Below are 24,416 nucleotides of genomic sequence, written 5' to 3'. Positions count from 1 at the left end.
TTTCTTTCGTTACTAGAAGCCACCATACAAATATCAGCATGACATTGACATCCAAAGTTCAGTAGAATGTTTACTTTCAGATGGAGTATCTTGGCTATCTGGTACAACTATGACAGAGACAGCCCAAGTGGATGGCTTTACAAAAAAGATGTTTACTTTCTTACATTTGGGAGGCTACACATCAATTAAAGTCTCTGCTTCCATTTGATTACTTTTTTCTTCTCTGTTTTTGTAATGACCTTTTGCTTTCTTCATGGATGATATCCTTGATATCATCCCACAACTCATCTGGTCTTCTATCATTAGTGTTTAAAGCCTCAAACCTATTCTTAAGATGATCATTAAGTTCTGATGGAATTGATTTAAGATCATGTCTTGGTTCTTGTGAACTTAATTTCATTTTCTTTAGCCTCAATTTGAGCAATATGAGTATTGATATTCTGACCTACAGTCTGCCCCTGGCTAGTTCTGACTGCTAATATTTAATTTCTCCAGTGATTTCTTCCACAAATGTAGGCAATCTGATTCGTATGCAGCCCACTGGGTGAAATCCACGTATAAAATCATCTTTTAGAAAAAGTATTTGCAATGAATAAATCATTGGAAATACAAAATCCAATCATTCTGGCTCCCGGTTCCCGGTTCCCAGCGCTCGGCGCCGAGGTGTTTCCTTAGGCGACGCGCAGGACGCACAGAGGATGGCGGAAGGTAACCTCACTGGATCCATCCGCACTCCTCAGCCCCGCTGAGCCCTGGAGGCCTCCTGGATGGAGCCGCTGCTCCGGATCGAAGCTCAGCCCCTGGCCACTGTGGAGGGTGTGGAAATGAGGGGGCCTCACCAGGAGCCCTGCTCCCTAACTCTAGCCCAGAGGAAAGGGCAATATGAGTTCATAATCCAGTTGCACAAAAAGGAACAGCGTGTTCAAGATATCATTCCTATAAATAGCCACTTTAGAAGTGTTCAAGAAACAGAAGAAACTCTTTTGATTGACACAGCATCAAGCAGTGGCTGCAAAATTTGGTTTCAGGGGGACTGGAGCAGAGAGCGCCGCTTTGAAATCCCTGATGAAGAACTCTGCTTGAAGTTTCTTTCAGAAGTCCTTGCTGCTCAGGAAGCTCAGTTACACCTTCTTGTTCCAGAGCAAAAGGAGTCATCCAGTTGGTACCAGAAATTAGACACTAAAGATAAGCCTGGGTTTTCAGGGCCTTTTGGATTTGAGGATAATTTTTTCAGCTATGAATTTGGACAAGAGAAGAAATACACAAAATCAGCCTACAGGGACTCACCGGAAACCCCCACCTCCACCCTGCTCCGTCAGTAAAATGCTACCACGTGAAAAAGAAGTAACTAACAAGGAACAGCCCAAAGTGACCAACACCATGCTCTTTGTCCCAAGTAACCAGTCTGGGCAGAGGAAGGGTCTCATCAAGCATATCCTGGCAAAGCGTGAGAAAGAATGTGTTAACATTCAGGCTTTCAAATTTTTCGTTGGAACTTGGAGTGTGAATGGCCAGTGTCCAGACAGTGGATTAGAACCTTGGCTCAATTGCGACTTGAATCCTCCTGATGTCTACTGAATTGGATTCCAGGAACTGGACTTGAGCACAGAAGCCTTTTTCTATTTTGAATCTGTAAAGGAGCAAGAGTGGTCCATGGCTGTAGAAAGAGGTTTGCACTCTAAAGCCAAGTATAAGAAAGTTCAACTAGTCCGCCTTGTTGGTATGATGCTCCTTATATATACCAGGAAGGACCAATGGCGGCATATCAGTGATGTTATCACAGAAACAGTTGGAACCGGAATCATGGGAAAAATGGGCAACAAGGGCGGGGTGGCTGTGAGATTTGTATTTCACAACACTACATCCTGCATTGTCAATTCTCACCTGGCTGCCCACCTGGAGGACTTTGAGAGACGGAACCAAGATTATAAGGACATCTGTGCTCGAATGAGTTTTGTGGTCCCAAATCAGACTGTCCCTCAGCGGAACATCACGAAACACGATGGGAAATGTCGAGTTCCAGCCTGGTGTGACAGAATTCTTTGGAGAGGAGCAAATGTTAGTCAACTTCATTACCAGAGTCACATGGAACTGAAAACCAGTGATCACAAACCTGTGATCGCGCTCTTCAATATTGGGGTAAAGGTTGTGGATGAACGGAGGTATCGGAAAGTCTTTGAAGATATTGTCTGCATCATGGACAGGATGGAAAATGAATTCCTTCCTTCGGTAGAACTCAGCAGAAGGGAATTTGTGTTTGAGAATGTGAAGTTTTGGCAACTGCAAAAGGAGAAGTTCCCTGCCATTTTTCTTTCATCCCTAAACTTAATGACAGCCAGTACTGCAAGCCATGGCTTCGGGCTGAACCTTTTGAGGGCTACTTGGAGCCAAATGTAACTATAGACATTTCCCTTGATGTGTATGTCAGCAAAGACTCTGTAACTATCCTGAACTCAGGGGAAGATAAGATTGAAGATATTCTTGTCCTTCACCTGGATCAAGGCAAAGATTACTTCCTGAAGATCAGTGGAAATTACCTCCCAAGTTGCTTTGGAACATCCTTAGAGGCTTTGTGCCGAATGAAGAGATCTATTCAAGAAGTTCCTATTACCAAACTCATAGACTTGGAAGAAGACAGCTTCCTAGAAAAGGAGGAATCTCTCTTCTGTAGATGGTTCCCTTGGAAGAAGGTGCTAGTGAGAGGTCTCTTCAGGTCCCCAAGGAGATCTGGCTCCTAGTTGATCACTTATTTAAATACACCTGCCACCAGGAGGACCTATTCCAGACCCCTGGCATGCAAGAGGAGTTACAGCAGATCATAGACTGTCTGGATACCAGCATTCCCGAGACGATCCCTGGCAGTAATCACTCAGTGACTGAAGCACTGCTCATTTTCCTGGAAGCCCTGCCAGAGCCAGTCATCTGTTACGAGCTGTATCAGTGTTGCCTCGACTCTGCCCATGACCCTTGGGTCTGGCGGCAGGTGATTTCACAACTTCCAAGATGCCATAGAAACGTTTTCCATTACTTGATGGCTTTCCTTCGAGAACTCTTGAAATTCTCGGAATACAACAATGTCAGCGCCAACATGATCACTACTCTCTTCACTAGTCTTCTCCTAAGGCCACCACTCAACCTCATGGCAAGACAGACTCCAAGCAACCGCCAGCATGCTATCCAGTTCCTTCTGAGTTTCCTGCTGGGGAATGATGAAGACTAATTCTCTTCCTCTTACGGTTCTCCAAGATTCCAGAGGTGGAAGAGGTTGGGTTCCAGGTGTTTCACAACAGATTGAAAACTCATGCCATACACAGGATCTGCTGCAGAGTTTCGAGGCTGTAAGGCATGAAGAGGTTTCCTTTATGATGCAAAAGGAAGAGAGTTTCCTAGTCCCTCCTCTACCCCGCCACCATATCCTTCACAGAAAAATACTTTTATTGCCAAGCCAAATTTACCACATTTTGGTGTTTCTGCGTTTTCTCCTTATACAGCAAAGACATCTGTATTTCCATTCGTTTCCTAGAGATGTGTTTGTTGCCCCTCTGCCCAGTTGTCATAATTGCCCTTAGCACCCTCGGCCTAGGCTCTGAGATGCGCCCAATCTAGGTTTACAAGCAGTACTTGCTGTAGCTCAGACTCGTCTGTAATACTTCAGCTAATGCACTTTGGCCTGCCCCCTCTCCTGCCACTCCACTAGCACTATCACTTTAAAAGAAATCTAGGTTAGGCTAGTGACTCTTTGGGTTTTTTCAACAGTGAGTTAACTGTCTACACATGGTGGTCCCATGCTTTTCTGAATTTCTACTGCAGTGGTGTCTTCCTGTATCTTGAACATTGGCCTTTTCATTGGTTTGCACTGAGTGGAGCACTACTCTCTTGTCTTAGGTCACATTTAGTTGCATAACTTTTAGAGGCCATTGAAGATGGCATCACATTGCTGGGAGAGAACACAATCCAAATGGAAGCGTTTTGAGTATTTTCAGGAGTGAGAGAATATTCATTCATTTTTGACAGGCACTGCTTCCTCCTGTCCCATTTCTGTTATTCTTGGGATGATAGATAGGGTGTCTGTGGAACCCGCCCTCAACTTAGAAATCCACCTCCAGAGCGACCTGTGCACAGAGTGAACAGGGGAGTCTGTGCCCTTCACACTGGCCTCTAGAGACATTGCTCCTTTCCACAGCAGGAGGACCGTGAATAGCCCTTCCAGCCCCCTCCCCAGTCTCACGAAGTACTGAGAGCCCCTCCCTTAGCAGAGTTGACTCAGGCTCTACTGCAGCTCCTTCGGTAGAGGGTTTACAGCTTCCCCTCAGCTCCCACCATCACATTGTTCAGTGCTGTGGAAACAAATAGGACAATGGGACCAGCCAAGCACCTTATCTCTCCCACCCGAGACAACCTTCTGGGCTTTTCATGATTCAAGCTCGGAGGAGCAGCCTTTTTTGAAAAAAAAAAAAAAAATTAAAAAAAAAATAATTTTTTTTTTGGTTGGTAAATAAGCCACCAGCCTTGAACTGTACAAAACTGCCTGAGAAAATTGGCTTCTACCTGAGTTTTTATTTAAATCACTCTGAGTTGATTCGGTCTTTCCTGTGAACCTTAAATCTGAGGGGCCTGACACGCAGGCTCTGGGCAGTCTCAGGCATTGGCTCCGTGACTTCCAGGACCTCTAAGGAGAGGGCCATGGAGAAACTACCACTGAATAGCCCTTCAATTCTCCTATCTCTTGAAAGTGGGTTCTGTGGGAAAGACAAGGTAGGTGTGTGTCTTAAAATGTTCCAACTAGATAACTTTCCTGATTGAAAGTTTGGGAAACAGGAGTCGTTCTTGTTGCCAAGTAGCTGAAGATCTGATAAGTCAGAGGATGGGTGTTGAACTTGGTTCATGGAAGACTGAGGTCATCTGCACTAGGCCGTAAGTGATTATAGGAGAGCAGATTATAGGTGCTGGGTCAGAGTAGTGACATAAAGACAGGGATATGCCTCTCCTAGGCATGTTTGCTAGCACACTGCCAATCTGGGGTCTTTGAGAGCCCAGAAGTGTGGCTGGTGGGGGTGGTGTGCAGTGTGTGTGCAGCTGACCTTTGTAAGGTGAAAGCACCAAGTTGCTTTACTGCCTCTACCTTCTTCCCAGCTCTGGCCAGGGGATGTCTACAGGGTTGAGGGTTTTTGACAATCTCTAACAAAATCTACAGTTAGAGACCTTTCCAAATTATTGAGGAATAGTGATGCCAGTTTGAGGACTAAGATGTAGGCCATAGTCTTTCTGTTTACTAGCTATACATACAATATCTGGGCAATGAATAAGGATGACAAAAAAAGAATTGACACCTTTGAGCTGTAGTGTTGGAGAAGAGCACTGAACATCCCATGGAAGGCCAAGAGAAAGAACAGATATGTCTTGGAGTGGGTGCAATTGGAATGCTCTTTGGACGCAAGAATGATGTAGCTTTGCCTCATATCACTTTTGGATATATTGCTAGGAGGTTCTATTCCTTGGAGAGGGACATGATGTTGGGAAGGGTGGAGGGTTGGTGAAGAAGAGGAAGACTCTCAACCAGGTGGATTGACACTGTGACTGCTACAATGAGCTTTTATGTGTCAGGAAGTGTGAGGATGGCACAGGATAGGACTAGGTTCAGATCTTTTGTTCATAGGGTCTTTATAAGTCGTACTCAACGGCACCAAACAACAACAACAACAACAACACATAAATATTGACATACTAGGTATTGGTGTGTCAGAAAAATGGATTTCAGAAGAGACCCTGAATATTACAGTAGAAGCCAAAGCAAAGGTAAGAAATCAGGACGTTAAGGAGCTGAATCGGATATTTCAAAGAGCAGTTTGGGAAGACAAAGCAAAGTATTACAATGAAATGTGCTAGGAGTTGGAGTCAGAAAATCAAAAGGGTTGAACTCACTAAGCATTTCTTAATAAAGGAACTAAAGAACAAATTCAGCTGAGAGTTGCAATACTTAAGGATGCTATGGGCAGAATATTGAATGATCCATTAAAGGAGCATCAAAAGAAGATGTAAAGATTATACATGGCCACTGAACCAAAAAGAATTTGCTGACACAGAGGAATTTCAAGAAACAACATATGATCAAGAAGCAATCGTGATGAAGGATAAAGTACAGGCTTCTCTGAAGGAGTTGGCGAAAAATAAAGTCCCATGAATTGGAATACCAATTGACAATTTTCAACAGACAGATTCTGCCCTAGATGTGCTCACCAGGTTGTGCCAAGAAATCTGGAGGACAACTCCCTGGCTAACTTACTGGAAGAGGTCCATATTTATTCCCATTCCAAAAAAAGGACCCCTAAAAAAGTATGGAAATTATCAAGGAATACTGAAAGCAATGATGTCAGTCTGGCTACCACGGTGTGCCTGATACAGGCTACAGTCTTTGCAATTACTTGATATGTGTTCAAAAGCTGGACAATGACTAGGGATGATCGAAGAATTGATGCCTTTGAGCTATGATGCTGGAAAGAGTACAGAATATACCATGGACAGCTAGAAGAACAAACAGGTTTGACCTAGAGAGGGTGAAACCAGGTTGTTCCTTGGAGGCAAGGATTCTGAAGCTTTGTCTGCTATACTTTAAGCATGTTGCAAAGAAGACCCAGTCCTTGGAGGTGGACATCATGCTTGGAAGGGTGGAAGGGCAGCGCAAAAGAGGAAAACCCTCAATGGGATGAATTGACTCAGTGATGGGGGTAATGAGGATATCAGAGACAGTAAGGTTGGCACAGGATAGAGCAGTTTTTAGGGCTGTTGTACATAGGGTCACTGTGAGTCACAAGTGACTCAATGCATATAACAACAATAAAATCACTAATGTCACATGCAAAGCAAAAACTTGTTGAAGATTATCCAAAATTACTAGAATAGTACATTGATAGTGAAATACCAGAATACAAGCTGGATTTAGAAGAGGCCATGGCCTTAGAAACATTATTGCCAATGACAAATCAATCTTGACCAAAAGCAAAGAGTTCCAGAGGAATGTCAATCTGTGTTTCATTAACTGTGCAAAGGCATTTGACTGTGTGGATCACAACAAACTGTGACTAACCTTGAGAAGAACGGGAATCCTAGAACACTTGCTTGGGCTTCTGTGAAACCTATGCTTTGACCTGAAAGCAGTTCTCAGAACAGAGCAAGGAAACATTGCATAGTTTAAAATCAGGAAAGGAGCGCATCAGGGATGTGTGCTATCTCCGTAACTTTTCATTCTGTATGCAGAATAAATCATTCAGAAAACTGGATTTTATGAGGAGCAGTGTGGCATCAGGATTGAAGGAAGACTTATCAACAACCTGCGTTATGCAGATGACACAAGCAACCTTTCTTGCTGCAACTGAGGATCTGAAGTGCTTTGTGCAGAAGGTCAAGGGCTGTAGTCTTCAATATGGACTGAAGCTCAACATTAAGAAGACAAAGATTCTTACCACCTGGCCAATAGTCAGTACCATGATAGATGGAAAAAAGATTTGAAGTTGTTAATAATTACAGCTTGTTTGACCCCAAAATCAACACTCTTGGCATTAGTAATCAGGAATTCAAAAGATGAATTGCCTTAGAGAAGTCAGCTGTCAGGGACCTCTCCAAAGTCCTAAAGAGTAATAATGTCAATGTAGAGACTAAGGTGCACCTGACCCAGGCCATGGTCTTCACAATTACTTGCTATGTATCAGAGGGCTGGACAATGACTAAGGATGACAGAAGAAGAATCAAAGCATTTGAGTTGTGGTGGAATTGAGTTGAGCTGGAGAAGAGTATTAAACATACCATGGACCACCAAGAGAACACATAGGTCTATCTTGGGGAAGGCAAAGCCAAGTTTCTCCCTGGAGGCTAGGATTTTGAAGCTCCATCTCACATACTTTGAGTATGTAGTCAGGAGGGACTAGTCCTTGGAGAAGGACATCATGCTTGGAAGGGTGAAGGGATAGCATAGGAGAGGAAGACTGGATAAGATGGATTGATGTAGTAACTAGGAAGTGTTGAAGTTAGACTGGATCAGGACAGGGCATTGTACAGAGCTATTGTACATAAGGTTACTATGAGTCACAGGCAACTTGATGGCACATAACTACAACAAGAACAACAAAAGTCCAAACTCTAGGATAAAGTACTCTTTTTCTGTAGAATCTAGAGGAAAGTCTTTGTTTCCCTCAACATCTTTAGGCCTGGCATGCTTTGGAGGAGATCTCTTTAAGTCTTGGCCTTCCACTTATATTGAGGAACTTCCAAGCACAAAGTCAATGATCTAAGTGATGTGTATCACTCTTGGTCTTTCTTGGTGTTACTACGGCCCTCCTCTCTGCTTGTTTCCTCTTTCTTTCTTTTTTTTTATTTCCCATGGGACAAAATATGTTACAGGCCACATTCCAAGGAAACTTCCTTTCCATCATATTAGGGCTGTGACATAAATAAGAGTATTTAGCTCATCCTTATCCCCTTCAAGCTTAGAGGCTAATTATATCATGGAAAATGACTACGTATACATCATTGCATAATTGCCTGTAACTCTGTCTCATTAATATCATGGTGGGTAAGTTATATTATCCTGAGAATCATAGCTTAGCCAAGCTGACTCAAATTTTGTGGGGAGGCATGATTCAATTCATGACAGATGTTTTTCTGCTAGCAGTGAAAGATTTACCCTGAGATGTTTATACGTCACTGCAGTTTCATCTAAGGAAGTCTAATGACCTAAAGGCAGGAAGTTCAAGTCCACCAGCTGCTCATCAGGAAGATGGACACTCTCCTCTCTTGCAATGTACAGCCTCTGAAATCATAGGTTCAGTTATGAGTTGGTTCTGACTCAATGGTATGTAACAACTAGTTCATCTAGAAACAGTTTCAATATTGTTGTTTTGAGTTAGGGTCAGGGATGCATTATAGATACTAACTTGGCTTAACTGATAGCATGAGCTCACTTTCAGATCAGGTAGACAGCCAACAATGCAAAAGTATTTGGCACTGACCCCTGAGGGCTCACTGTTAGTGCTCTGCCTTACTAAACATTTATTCCAGTACTGGGTTTTCATCTATCCACTGCCCATTTTACTTCTTCCTGTCTCTTCCTACTCCGCTAGTCCACTTTGTAATGCACCTCTTGTTCCAAATTGTTGTCATACATACATTCCTTTTAGTCAGTTCTTCCCCTCTTCTGTTCCAATGCAGTGTTTGTTATCGATCCACAGTATCACTATGATTATTAAAGAATAAGCCTGGCCTGCCTCTCACAGTATTTCTGTGCCTAAAAGAAAAAGAAAAAACCAATTGAGTCTTCAAGTGGTATGGAAGAGTCTTGAAGGTTGGATAATCAAGACCACCTTTATTATCATTCTCATTTCATTTCTATATTTTCTATGGTTCTTGAGCTTCATTTCCCCCCACCCCTTCTCTGTTCCTTTTTACTTTTCTCCACATCCACAGATGGAGTGGCTGCATTCCGCGCCTTCTTGAAGACGGAATTCAGTGAGGAGAACCTGGAGTTCTGGTTGGCCTGTGAGGAGTACAAGAAGACCAGGTCAACTGCGAAACTGGTCTCCAAGGCCCACAGGATCTTCGAGGAGTTTGTGGATGTGCAGGCTCCCCGCGAGGTGTGTGGGTAGTGTCTCTCCTCTTTGGGGTCTGAGCTGGATTTTATGAGGACTCTGTTATACTGAACTGAGCCTCGTCACTCTGATGGTTCCTCATGACAAAAACAGGAAAGGGAGCAGAAACCTGGGGCTTCTATAAAAGGATATTTCTCAGGGGTGTTTTGAGGTATCTGCCAATGAAACAAAGAGCTCTGGTGGCGTGGCAGCATGGTTAAACACTCAGCTGGTCAGTGGTTTGAACCCCCCAGCAGCTTCATGGTAGGGTGATAAAGCATTCCTCTTCCATCAGTATTACAGCTCTGAAAACCCTTCTGGGGAGTTCTACTCTGTCCTACAGGTTTGTGATGAGTCAGAATTGACTCAGCGGCAAATTTCTTTGTCATTATTTGTTTTGTCTAAGAAATATATATCATCACAGAGATTTTGCAAAGTGTAGATACCATTGAATCCAGATTATCTTTCCCAGTGGAAGGCAGTAAGGTTTATGAAATGAATACCTTTGAAATCTTGTTCCAATACTTTACCAATTACCAGCTGTATGATATTGATCAAAGTACTAAACCTCTCATTTTTCCCAATTAAAAACAAGAGTATAATATAATCTACCTTTTCAGGTGAGTGTTAGAGGTAAAACACTTCTCACAATATTTGTCACTGCTCATTAACAAGTTGGCATTGCTATTTGCAATATTTTATGGTTAAAATTATTACAATTATTGATGTTATAATAATAAAGTATCAAAGGATTGATATCTTTGGAATCTACTTGGAAATACACAATAACAACAAGATAATAATACATTTAATTTCTTTGTATCACTGCTATGAAACAAAATTTTACTTGGGAAGATTCAATGGGTTTAGGTGTTTTAAGTATCTAGAGCTCTTTAGTTATTCTTTGACTTGGGTGAGATGAGGTCTTTGTCCAGTTGACCAGGATGCTACCGGCCTCTTATAACACTGATTGGAACAGAGATATACTCTCTAGTCAGGGTATTTGTTTCCTTAGTAGTTAAGAAAGAATAGGAGGAAACCAAACTACTTACTAAACAGTCATTCAACGTGGTTTGAATCTAACTTTTTGCATGATTTTATAAAGAGCCCTGGATTAGGAGTCAGGTGACTGGGCCCTTGGGCTAGTCTCTGCTACCAACTTTCCATGCTTCTTTAGGCATCCTTTTCTAGTCTCTCTTCTTCTACCTTGTTGTTGTAGTTAAGTGCCGTTGAGTTGTAGGCAACTCATAGCAACTCTATAAACAGAAAGTCCTCAACACTTGTGTGACTTTCATCCTTTCTTCAGGTTCCTATGGTTTCTGGAGGCAAGCTATTACAGAAGTGGATGTTTTAATCAGGGAGCTCCACCCCCCACTGTCCGCACTGGGTAACCTTTAACATATTCACCTACTCACCCATAAATTGAAAATAAAGACTATCTGCTCTTCTGATCTTGTGGGATTCTTGTATTCATATTCTTTTATATGATTAAAAGGAATTGTCTCCATGAGAGCTGTCTGAAAAGCATAAATCATTTGACTGATAGAAAATTCTGGGGCTGGCTACCAGGTGCCTTGGCCCTTGAAGGCCTGTAACCTTGTTCTGCGTTTCTGTCTCCAGGTAAACATCGACTTCCAGACCCGAGAAGCCACAAGGAAGAACATGCAGGAGCCATCCCTGACTTGCTTTGACCAAGCCCAGGGCAAAGTACACAGCCTCATGGAGAAAGACTCTTACCCCAGGTTCCTGAGGTCCAAAATGTACTTAGATTTGCTGTCCCAAAGCCAGAGGAGGCTCAGTTAGACCTCAGATGGGGACTTTTGGAAATCACTGGCTTTCCCCCTCCCCTTGCTGCCAAAACCATATTCTAATGTGAAATGTCATAGGTGTTCAAAGGCAGTGGCATTGAGGAGGTTGGGGATAAGGAAGGGATGAAGGGTCATCCAGTATGACCAGCTGCCAGGGCTCGAACTCTATTCTATTTATCCACGTTTGTGTCTCAGTTAGTGGTAGCACCTTGCTGCAGTTGCCCTTCCCTGGGTCAGCCACATGCCCTCCATAATGCCTTGAGTCATCTCCACTGAGAAGGCAGATTTGCTATGCTGGGCTAATCTGTAAATAATGCAAATGCAACTTCTACTCTCTCCACACTCTCCTCAGTTAGATTTCCTGGCCATCTACTTTTCCCATGGAGGAATAGCTGGAAGATTCTGGCTCCCATCTGTGACTTGCTGTCACAGTGTACTGGCCAGTCCTGGATACTGGAACCTCACAGAAGCCTGTGGATCACAGGTTTCCAGTGCTGTCACTGGCAGGTGACCTCTCTGAGATGGGGCACACTCCGTGCAGTTGGCTGTTTCTTCCATTTCCATTGGACCGAAGTCAAAAGCTGTGATAACTGCCCACCTTAACCTAGGAAATTTCCAACCCTCGCTCACCCTTCTACTTCCTGACGAGGCCTGAGGAGAAATCCTTCATGACCTCTGATGTGATGTAAGGCTGCTATTAGGGAAGATGCAGCTTGTAAATCTTCCTCAGTTTTACCAAGACATTTTCTAGACGCCGAATGACCAGGGAATGTAGCACCAGTAGACTCATGTGCAACCGGGCACCACATAACTTGTCTGTTCATGGAACCTCTGCCCTCACCTCCCTGTGGTTTCATACGTCACCAGTCTCTTAGAATGACAGACAGCTCGGCAAGGGGAGATGACTTCCCATAGCATGGACAGCTCTCACGGTGCCTAATATTTTCCCTGTCTCTCCCAGTTCCCCTTCCATTCAGGTTACGCAGTTACAATGAGGGAGGAAGGGAACTTAGGCTTGCTTCCCAGGAGCATGCTTTCTTAGAAGGGCTCTCTCATGGGCCATCCTGGCTATTCAGTAGCTTCCCTCTTGATCTCTGACCTTCCTGGGACTGAACATGGAACAGAAGGTATGACTCAGAAGATCACTGTGAACACCTGGCGTGGGGACAGGTGGGCCTGACTGTGGAGAATGTACCTAAAATGCTTTTATGGAACCCCGGAGCTGCTATTGGAAATGTGTCAGGAGACTTGTCCTTGGAGATGAGTGAGCAACACATCCTTCTTCTTCATACCTGTAAAAAAAAAGAAAAAGTTGACTTTGACCCAACAGAGCAGTTTCAAGGAGACGGATCCCTAGAGAGACCAGAAGTGGGAAAGACACCTGGAAGGGTCTGGTCTCTAAGTGGGCTGAAACACAGAAAGCTTGGTGGAGCTGCTTTTGGGGTAATTCATGACTAATGGGTTTGCGTATTGGAGTCACTACAGATCTGTATTTCAAACATGACTAAATGAAACAGCCCATGGACTCCGGCACCAGCTCTGGAGTACAGGTAGTTAAAGAGCTGGACTGAAGCACACTCCTTGGCTACATTAGTGTTTCTATATTTGCATTCCTGTTCAGTAACTTTGCCAACCCCTTCCTTTCTTGGTTACAGTTAGACAAGACCTAGAAATTCCTGGAGCCCCACTAGTGTTGAGGTCTGCTTCCCAGCAGCAGCATATTACAATCTGTGAGTGTGGGTACCACATCTGTATGAATCACAAAGAAGAGAGAAAGCAGACGCCTTTTCACCCTCAGACTGATGAGACCTGTAGAGTTTCACTTCTCCAGAACTCTGAAGCCTCAGATGGATATTTCTAGTTAGATTAGTTAGTATCCTCACACTGGAAAAAGGAAAAAACAAAACAAAACTAAAGCTGCCAGAATTAATTTAATGATAAAATTCTCTAACAGGGTATTTTTCAACACTGTTTACATATGAAATGTGCATGTGCTGCCAACTCTACTGGGGAACATGAGGTGCATCTGAATTGAAACCGCTCAGAGTTATGGAAATAAAACATTCAGAGAGGGGCCTTTTCACCACTTCCACTATCCCAAGAAGAAGAGTCCAAGCAAAACTGTCGTGCAACGGCTTTGCTTGGGACTGGAAGAGCTCGCCAACTCTTGGTAGAATGGAGACTACAGATGGTGGAGCAATGGTGCCTTGGTGACTCCTCCCCAGCAATGAGGAGGTGTAAAGGACCGAGGCTACGTATGCTGAATTTTACAGCTAAGCCAGGGTATGTGGGTGTGTGTCGATGTGTAGAGGAATGTGATAGCTATTTTTATAGTATTTCTACGGCGCAGCCGTGAGAGTGTGTGTGTATGTGTATGTATATGTGCGTGTGTGACAATTGGGAGCAATGGACTAGTAGTATATTCTAGAGATACTCTTCACAATGTGGTGGATCTTGCCCACACCCTCAGTGTCCTGCTTCCTCCCCAGCCCTCCAAGGTACAGAGCTTCCCACTCTGATGTCCACTCTTTGGCACTTTGGTCATGCCAGCCCAGAGTTTGGTCTGAGATGAAACAAAGAGAAATGTTTACAACATCTAGAGCAATATCCAAGCATACCTCATCCCTCACCTTCAGTGTGCCCCCGTCCTGTGCTCCCTCCTGTTCCCTCGTTCGCAGGCCCTCATTTGCCTCTCTTGGTTGGCACCCCCCAGGTGCTGCTCTTCTCATATAACGTCTTCCTGTGCTCCCCATACCGGCTTGTGCTGTGGACTGCCTTCTGGGCTGGGGGCTCCTGGTCCTGGGACCTTTGTGTCTGAGACAATCCCAGGCAGGTAAGCCGGACAGTGCTGTGACTTCTAGAAGTGTCTCCAGCCCCAGAGTGGGCTTCTGGGCTTTGCTGGCATGCTAATCTTTTTGAGGGGCTGGTGTGACGTTTCCTGTTGCCCTTAAAAAAAATCACTGACAACTATTCCAACTCCAGACACCTCTGTGTGAAGAGGGATCCTCTGAGACTATCTGAATTATCAAGCATAAGATACATAGACTTGCCTGGGAAGCCCGTTACAAATGCCTGTTCTCAAATTCTACATCCAGAAAAGAGAAATCAACTGGTTTGGGATTATACTCAGAAATGTACATTTTTTAGTAAACTCCAAGGCAGTAGTGGTTATGGGAGCATAGTTTCTATAAATGGCTGAAGGTTCTCAACCTTGGCTGCTCATTATAGTTATAATCCTGAGAAGCTAAAAAAAAACAACAAACAAACCCAGTAATTTTTCAATCTGTATTCTAAGATGATGAAATCAGAAGCTCTGGGTTGAGACCAAGGCACTAGTATCTTTTTTAAAAGCTTCTTACTTGAATCTGGGGTGCAGATGTGTCCAGGCACCAGTGGTCTAGGGACTGAGGAAGGACACGACAGAGGGTATAACATAGATGGGTGGAGCAAGAGGTTGAGAGCATGTCCTGTTGAAAACAAGCACAAAAACCAGGAAGCGTTCAAGCCCCAGAGACTGACGTCCTGGGGTGGCTGCCTCTGTGTCCTTTCAGTCTGACTTAATCCTCTGAGGGAAAAGTGGTTTTGCCCAACCTACATGCACTGTTTGGCAGTAGGTATGCCAACCTGCTGAGGTAGGGAATTGAAGGGATACTTTAGTCAGAGTTCTTCTACCATGGCTTTCTAGTTTTGTGCTTTCTAGTTTTAGTTCTTCCTCCAAGTTCCCCTCCTGGGCTGTACCCCGTTTGTCTCATGCCATCTTGTATTTGGCCATTTTGGGGCTGTGCCTCTGTAGCCAGTCAAGAGTGGTTTTTGTAGTAATAACAGAAGTAACACAAACAAGTTCAAGTTTCTGCATCTCAAGTGTCACATTTTGAGGAATAGTATAGTCTCTGTGGTGTTGCCAAGGTCTTAGTGGGTTTCAGCCCTTGTTCCATCCTCTTACTTTCCCTTTTGGTTTCCTGGTCAGATGGACAGCTGGGAAGTTCCTAGCTGATTCTCCTCCCCGGTGCTCTCCCCAGCACTTGCTGCTATGAATACACAAACCAAAGCTGTGAAAAGGGGTTCTTCCCAGGCAGCAGGTATAACTCGAGGTGTGGGCTCTGGGTGCTTCTCCTGAGTGTGGCTGGATGTCCAGTTCTTCCAGTGCTGGGACTATGGAGAGATTTGCTCTGCTGGGAGGGAGATATATGAACTCACTGAGCTGAGAACAGGGGGAGGGTGGAAGAGGAGCAGAGAGAGGAAGAAGAATGGGGAGATGTCAAGAAGCTTCAGAGATGTCTGTTTCTCCATCAGCCAGAAGGGAAAGGTGGAGAGTGGCACTTTCAGAGGCAGGATGGTCACCCATCAGCAGGAGTTGTCTGAACTCTTCTCATGTGTCTGTGGCCACCTCCAAGCAGGACAGAAGAATTAACTAGTCAAGAAACAGGCCTTCATCAATCGGCATTCCTTCAGGTGAGGAGAAAGAGGTGGTAGAGTCATCCTGGGCATTGAGAGAGCGTGGCATGAAACTGTGGAGGAAGAAGCCGAGAACAGAGCTGCATTCCTGCCCTGGAGGCCTCTCAAGGTTCCACAGGATTCTGTGGACTAAGATGGCAACTTTAAGATGGCACCACTGATGGGCCTTCTAGGTTTGGGGTTTAGGTCCTTAATAAACTGTCCCCTTCTCGATTCTTATTCCTTTTTAGCCCCTCCTGATCGGTCCCCTCTGCCAGGTGCCGAAAAGGTGGCTGGGCTGGGCGTGCACTCCAACCACTGTGGAGTTGGCTGAGTCACTCGGAGTGCACACCAAATGTGTAGCGGCCCATCCGCCACAGAACACGCCTGGCTGATGGAGTCCTCATTGAGTTGTTTCATTACCGTGTAAAATGGGATAATGTCATTCACCTCTACTATACACAATGCTGTGAGCACATAATAAACAGAACCTGAACAAGCTGCCCTTTGTTCTCTGCCCACATTTCTGGTCGCCTGGCTCTCTATGAGGAAACTCTTCAAATAGCACATGGACTCCGCGAAGGAGAGCATGGCGCCTCACCCCGCCAGTGCCTGGCTTGGGGCTGGCCGTCAGGAAGAACAGACGCGTGGGTGGAAGCAGGCTGGGAACGGGTGGGGCCTGGACAGGGAGGGGAAGGAGGCAGGGTTGTGAAAGTGGTTCTGAGACCGTAGAGTGTTCTACAAATGCTAGATGGTATTTTTATCAGGACCCACCGACTGTTTGGAAATGTGAGGAAGAGAGGATGCTGCCGGATGGCGTGTATGTTTGCTCAGCTGGAGAAATCTGAACATGGAGTGGGCTGATCTTGTTTACGGATACACCTCATTTTAAACAATAATGAGAGGCGTTAGTCATCAAACCTTTGGGTCCCTCCAACAACCGGTCTTGTGGATGAGGCTGAAGAAGAATAAGGCACTCTATCTGCTCTCACAATATTAAAGTGGGCAGATAAGGTACAGCTAGACAAAATCCTAATAATGAAAAGAATTGAAAATTTACTAGGGGCTTTTAAGGAAAATGGATGTAAGGTGAATCTTGTAGAGAGTGAAAAGGCCTTCAAAGTATCACCCCAAAATGCCTGTTTAGTAGTTTGATTAGAATCATTTGTCCTCTAAGCAGGGTTCATTCACCTTTGGGGGTTGCAAGTGAAATAGCATCTCATCTGCTGAAGGGACCCCACACTTGGTCCTTATCCTCCCATTGGCAAAGGAATTGAGTTTTTTCAACTTTTCTTCCCCTTTCCCACTGTTCACAAGTAATTAGGACAGTAAACATAGCTTGTTAGGACTTAGCCCTAAGGTCATGTTCCTACACACTTAAAGTCAAATAGGTCACAGTGGGGTCTTAAGAGACTCCCCAGGAAGGGGTCTTTGTGGATCTTTCTTCTGCCATGGCTTGTAGCTAGGGCATGCACTGAGTGCCTCCACTACACAGAGGACCCTTTCCATGCTGAAATTGCCTATCCTATCCCACCAGCTAAGAGCACAATGGAGGGCCTCTATCTCAGCCCCTAAATTTGAGTCTACTAGATCTTCTTACATGCTTTGCACATGTCAGGAGGAGTCAGTCCTTGCAAAAAAGACTGGGAGGGTCAGAGAGAGGGAGGAAAACCCTCAACAAGATGGACTGACACCAGACAATGAGTTGGACTATATCAGAGCTGGTTGTGGATCAGGTGCAGGATAGGGCAAGATTCAGGTATGTTATTCATAAGGTTGCTGTGACTTGTGAATGACTTGATAGCATCTAATAACACCAACAACAACAGATCCTCTCCCCTGCAAGAGGCGCTCAGGGATGCAGTGGCTAAGAGTTCAGCTGCTCCTGATAAACAAAGAGCTCATGAAATGTGATACAAAATGCAGGACATTATGCTGAGTGAAATATCTCAGTCACATAAAGACAAATATGGCATAAGACCACTGTTATAAAACAGGACTGACATGAGGTGGGAAACAAAAACGGGATAAATAACATACACGGCATTGAAACAGACGAGAGAGAGAACTGTATAAAAGGAACATATGATTAGGTATTATTGACATGACAAGAGTCCAGAATAAAAGCTGCATAGTAAAGGGACGGGGGGCTCTGTATAACAATGAAAGAACTTTTTATCCAAAGAAAAAAAATAACAGGGAGTGGGGGAAGGGAAACGTGCAACAGTGAATGAATGGAAATCCAAGTTCTTAATAAACTTTCCTTAAAATTTCAATTTAAAAAAAGTATTCAACTGCTTACCAAGAGATTGGCAGCTTGAACCCATAAGCTGTTCGAGGGGAGAAAGACGAGACAGCCTGCTTCTGCAGAGATAAAACAGTTCTACCCCTTTCTAAAGGTCACAATGAGCTGGGATCACCTGTTGACAATATTTGTTTATTTGTTTAGATGCCTCCCAAGTCTAATGTTGTTGTCGTTACGTGCCATTGAATCAGAATCAACCCATAGAGACCATCCAGTGGGTTTTCAGAAGGTAAAATCACAAGGGAGGAAAATGCGCCTTTCTCCTGTGGAGCAGCTGGTGGACTTAAACCACTTGCCTTTGGGTTGGCAGTGCAACTTCTTAGCCAATAGGTTGCTAGAGTTTCTTCCTAAGTCTACTACTGAGAGCTAATCTGTTTGTGCTAAGGCTGTGCGTCAGTTAAAATCTCAAGCCCCTAACAGAGAGAGAGCAATGAGTCAGTGATCAGTCACAGAGAGAGTGCAATGAGTCAGTGATCTGTCCCAGAGATCATGAGTGAAAAGAAACTGATGGTCCTTGCCACCATGAGCAAAAAAGAGTGGGCCCCAGGGCAGTGTAACAGCTCTAAGCCAGCTCTAAACAGAGGTAGCTGGGGTGAGAAGGTGGGTCTAAACGAGATGGGAGACTGGGTCACATCCCTGAGAGAGTGCTGGACAATAGGTCCAGGGAGGACAAATACAAGTTTAAACTCACATTTCACTAGCTTTCCAAACTGGACAACCATCAGTGGTTGTTGTTCCATGGATAGTACAGTCACTGCAAGAGACAAGGACCACTCAAGTCCTAGGAGGATCATCTTCACTTCCTACTGCTGTTTCGTTAACATGCCACAAATGAGTGACTTTACAGAATGCAAACCATTACCTTATTGTTCTGGAGGATAAAACTCCAAGTCAGAGTCTTGGCCGAGTTGATTCCTTCATTGTTAGTAGTTCAGGAATTCTCTGGATCCATGGCAGTCTTCACATGGCATCTGTCTTCCCCAGGCGTGTTTCTCTGTCAAATCTGCTCTTTTCATAACTCAGAAGTGACCAGATTATAGCCCATTTTCCTCAGATAGGATCTAATTATCATAGAAAACTCTACCTCAAACATAATTTTATTCACAGGTAAGGGTTAGGAGCCCAACACATAATTTTGAGGGGAGGCACAATTTAATCCATAACAGAGAATCTAGATTTATGTATCTATGACTCAAATACCATCTCCACCTCTTACAACCTTTAAGTCCTCCTATAAGGTACTAACCTCTTCATACCTCAGTTTTTTCATTAACAAAATGAAACTCTTAGTCATTGAAATTAGAACTCTTATTCACTGCTGGTGGAAAAGTAAAATGATAAAACCACTATCGAATGTAGTCTGGCACTTTCTCAAAAAGTTGGAAATAGAGATATTATTTGACCCAGCAATTTCACTACTGAGAATGCATCCTAAAGAAACTAGAGGCATGACTCAAACAGATAGATGCACACCCATGTTTATTGCTGCATTATTCACAATAGCAAAGAGATAGAAGCAAACCAAGTGCCCATCAACAAACAAATGGGTAGAGAAATTAGTACATTCACACGACAGAATTTTATGCAGCATTGAAAAACAATAAACTCATACAACATTACAGAACATAAGTGACCCTGGAAGACATGATTCTGAGTGAAATATCTCAGTCATAAAAGGACAAATTCTGCATACCAGCACTGTTATAAAATAGGACTGATAGGGGGAATTGAGGGGAGAATAGGAAAATAGTGTATGGATAATGGACATTACATTGGAGCAGATGTAGACAAGATCTATCTGAAAGGACTATATGATTAGGCATTATATTGATCACAACAATCTAGAATAAGAGGTACATTGCAAAGTGGATTGGGGGGAAGGGAGAGGGAAGATCATGTGCAACAATGAATGAAAAAGAATTGGGAAAATACCACATTTCTAAAAAAATAATGTTATCATTACTGGATTTATAGTAATGTTTATTAACTGGTCTGTTATCATTTACACTCTCTGATTGCCATGGAGGTGAAACTGATTTCCAACAAAATATAATGGAATGCATGCAGAAGCAATGATTTTGTAAATCACTACCTAACGTGGGAGGGACTGGAGAGCATTATGCTGAGTGAACTAACTCAGTCCCATAAGGACAAATACAGAATAAGACCATCATTGTAGAAATAGAAAGATAACTAGTAAAACTGGTATATGAGGATCCAAGGGGTAGAGGGTAGGAGCAGAGGGACGAGGATGGCAGGCAGGGGAGGGGTTAATCATAGGGTCGCACAATTTGATGGGTGGAGGGAGGGGTGGGTAAAGGACATGAGAAAGATCTGGTGTAAAAAACAACATATATGAACTTTGTAAGTAAACCAGTGTAAAAGAAAAAAATTATTCAAAAAACAAAACAACAAAATGTCTGAAGAATAAAGACAGGAGAAGTACTGAGTCTCCAGAGGAAGGCCTATTCCTCTAGAACCCTCTTCCAGGTCATTCTCCTCACCTTGACAGCTGTCCTCTAACACATTTTCACTCACTCACTCATTGGGGTTGAGTCAGAACCAAGCCACAGGTGGTCCTCCACTGGGTTTCCAAGACTATAAATCTCATGGGAGGAGACTGCCCATCCTTCTCCCTTGGGGCTGCTGGTAGATCTGAACTGCCAAAGAGGCTTGCCAAATGGTGAGCAACACAATTCCCTGAAGACTCCAGCAGCAGAGCTCCTTCTGTTACCCTTAGCTATTATTTTAATTAAAGCAATATTTGAGTAGACATCCCTTAAATAAACACAACTCATGGAACAAACTCAGGAAATAACGCGTGTCAAAACTTTGGGGTTAATGTGTGTGTGTGTGTGTGTGTGTGTGTGTGTGTGTGTCCTCATCTCTGCTATTATTTCTACATTCTTAGTAGAAAACTTAGTTTCCATGAATACTCTGGTCACTGATAGGTAATAGGAAACCTCATGTCACATTAAGTCATAGTCACAGCTCTAATTCAGAAGACCACAGTAGATCCAGAATAATGTGACAATAACTCATCCTAATATCTTGATTTAAAACTAACATTTCTCTCAGGATGAGTGGCTATGGCTTGGGCCTGCCACACACAAGGGCACCCACAGCTGGGGATGAGGACATGACCGTCAGTTTCTCTTTGCCAGTTTTGCACCTTTTTTCCTTTAACCCTGTTGTTACGGGCATTTTTCTTGCCACTCCAGGCCAGTGTGGAGTGCTGGAAGAGAGACCAGGCATAAGGGAGCGTTGCGCCTGAGGTACATGCTTTCAAGGATTGGCCTTAGGCTCTCAGAGCCTGGCAGAACCCAGGAGGGTTCTTCATGGCTTCTCTGGGGAATGGTCCTCTGTACTTCTCAGGAGGTGGGTAACTACCTTCTGGTTCCGGCTGGTGGCCTATTCCTTCCCGAGTACTCTCCCTGCTTCTCTCCTTGGTGGCCTGCTTGCCCCTCCAGGATGACTTCTGGGACAGATCCTAGGATGAACGCAAGCCTGGCCTGTCCCTCACAAAGCCCACAACTGACTGGAAGCATTTGGGCCATATTTACCCCGGAACCACAAGGTAGTTGCAGCTCTTTGCTTTGCTTCCAGAGTTTCCAGCTGGTAGAGTCCCCTAGTCACTTGTTCGACTTACCAGAACGGACCCAGACACCAGTATAATTGGGTTCCCAGGCATCAGAAGACACAAGCTGAGCTCCCATAAGTCTGCTCACCTTGGGAGTAAGGTGAGAGACAGCCACTCCCACGATCCCCTTTCATTAAACACTAACAGCTCTCTCTAAAACTCTGCTTCACACATCTCCCCCTGCTGATCTTTGTCTGTGGGTGAAGGTAATGTTATGTCTTTGAATTGGCCCTTCACTCTCTCCCAAGAGTGTTTCCTGCTTGAGGGTATCTGAGAAGGTATCATAGGCCTTGCCAGAGCCTCTTAAATTTCTAAAAACCATAGTACTATTCTTGACATACATAAATAGAAAAAGAAAGAAGACAAAAAAAAAAAAAGCCTAGACCAAACTCACTGCCACTGAGTTGATTTGACTCTTATGTGGGAAATAAAGTGAAACCCTTCCTGATTCTATTGGGAAGCATGGAAGCACAAAGGCCACAGGCCCGAGAAGGCTGCTTTTGAGGCAAAGTTTCACGGCACACTCTTCTTGATAAGTTGGGTCTGACACTAGACCCAACTTAGTTGTTAAGCCCAGCTTTCGCATTTACAAGCTGTGTGACCTAGGAAAATTACTCATTTTCTTACTTACTAAATACTTCCAGAACAGAAATACCACAAGGGGTAGCTTTGATAAACAGAAATTTACTTTTCCACAGTCCTGCAGGCTAAACTCTCTGGTGCTTTCCAGTAATCTTTGCCATTCTTTGCTTGTACATGACTCCTTATGTGGCATCTGTCAGCTTCCTCTGCGTGTTTCTGCGTCTCTTCTGCTCATTTAGAACTCAGAAGTGATTAAGGTTAGGATCTGCCCTACACAATGATACCTCATTAAGGACAAAAGAAAAACTATTTCTTAATAAGATCCTATTCTCAGGTACAGGGGAAAGAACTTTAATAAATATTTTTGGAGAATGCAATTTAATTCATAAATATTATCTATCTTCCTCTTTAGTTTCCTCTTCTATGAAAGAAACCAAAATAATAATATGTGAGCCAATCACATGAGGCAAGTTTGAGCATTAAATGAGCTGACAGAAGAGAGGCTGCAGGCTGCAGGCACACGGTATGCACCCCATGTGTGTTAACTGATTTCAGCTCTTAAATTGGAACAGTGGGCAGACTGGTCAGCCCTCAGGCATCCTTTGATAACTTTCTTGCTTCTTAGTGTCATGTAGAAGAAAACCACTCAAAGTAGCTGGTATTCGAAAATCAATGTCTCACCCAGCCTGTGATTAGTGAAAAACTCCTGGAGGCAAAGACTGTTGCCTGTCTTGCTCACTGTGCCAGGCCACACAATTTTTACTGAAAGCTTGCCTTCTTTACAAACACTTTTGAGCACCTATTATAGGGAGCTCTGGTGGCTCAGCAGTTAAAGAGTTGAGCTGCTAACCCCAAGGCTTATGGTTTGAATTCACCAGCTGTTCTGCAGGAGAAAAATGGGCAGTCTCTTTCTGTGCCATTTATTGATTCTGAAAACCCCTTGGAGGGTAGCTATGGGTCAGTTCCTCCTTAGCAGTACACAGCAACAACAATGATTTAGATTATTTGGTTAGATTCAGGGGTAGAGGCCTTAAAGAATTTACTTCTTTAACAAATTTAATTCTTTCAAAAGAACTGACATCTTGTTATTAGGTGCCTTTGAGTCAACTATAGCTCATAGCAACTCTATGAACAATGAATCCAAGCCTTGCCCTATCCTACACCTCCTAACCATCTCTCTGAGAGGCTCTCTCTTTCCCTGACCTTCCACTTTCAACAGCATATTTTTTCACCCAAGGATTGGCCTTTCCTGACAACATGAAATAAGAGTTTTGCTATCCTTTCCTCTAAGGAACACCCTGGTTGCACTTTCTCCAAGACACATTTATTTGTTTTTTTTTTGTTTTTTTTTTGCAGTCTACGAGATACTTAGTACTCTTCTCCAAATCTCTATTCAGAGGCATTAATTCTTCTTCTGTTTTCCTTATTCATTGTTAACTTTCAAATGCATAAAGAATGATTAAAATACCATGGCTGACAAAGGCCTTACCAAATGTGTAAGTACTGTGCATTCAGAAGCAGTGATAGATTTTTCTGAGCAATTTCGATGTTTCATTTCCTTGCATCCCCATCACAATTCTATGAGACAGATGCCATTGTTGTCCCTTTTTATGGATGAGGAAAGTGAAGCATAAAGATATTATGTAACATATCTCCAGGTCAGACACTGTGAGTGGCTGAATAGGGATTTAGATCTTGGTCATGGCAAGTCCACGTGGGGAGCTTCTTTTATTTAAAAAAACCATGAGCTTTTTGATAAGAATTGTTGTTAAGTACTGTCAAGTCATAGACTGCTCATAGTGACCCTATGAATGAAAGACCTGAACACTTGTATAACTTTCATCGTTTCTCCACATTCATAGAGTTTCCAGAGACAAGCTATTTTGGAAGTGGATGCTACTCCTGCTTCCAAGCTTGTTTTAATTGGGAAGCTCCACCAAACACTGTCCACCATGGGTAACCATTATCACATTTGACACATCAGAGTCACGGTGTTTAGCATCACAGCAACCACGAGTTACCTCTGTACA

The 24,416-nt window shown here is 43.7% G+C and overlaps 1 protein-coding gene and 1 pseudogene across 4 annotated transcripts in view; both read left to right on the top strand.

Moving 5' to 3' along the window:
- The window catches only part of RGS8 (regulator of G-protein signaling 8), a 54,116-nt gene extending 42,460 nt beyond the window's left edge, over window positions 1-11,656 (top strand). For 2 of the 3 annotated variants that reach the window (XM_006887748.1, XM_006887746.1), the window contains 2 exons: window positions 9,457-9,623; window positions 11,238-11,499. In XM_006887748.1, the coding sequence (XP_006887810.1) occupies window positions 9,457-9,623; window positions 11,238-11,420 (350 nt within the window). In that variant the 3' untranslated portion in view covers window positions 11,421-11,499. Of the gene's footprint in view, window positions 1-9,456; window positions 9,624-11,237 lie in introns of all 3 variants that reach the window. The other variant, XM_006887747.1, reaches the window with a different exon arrangement.
- Window positions 752-3,220, top strand: LOC102854274 (annotated as a pseudogene). The gene has a single exon (XR_438892.1). The product of XR_438892.1 is annotated as an inositol polyphosphate 5-phosphatase OCRL-1-like (transcript).
- Window positions 11,657-24,416: the final 12,760 nt, after the last annotated feature.

This window comes from Elephantulus edwardii, unplaced genomic scaffold (genome assembly GCF_000299155.1).
Source record: "Elephantulus edwardii isolate Elephantulus edwardi_28Jun2011 unplaced genomic scaffold, EleEdw1.0 scaffold00061, whole genome shotgun sequence".
Lineage (NCBI taxonomy): Eukaryota > Metazoa > Chordata > Mammalia > Macroscelidea > Macroscelididae > Elephantulus > Elephantulus edwardii.
Note: the sequence above shows the minus strand (reverse complement) of the source record. Positions and strands in the feature narration are given on the sequence as shown.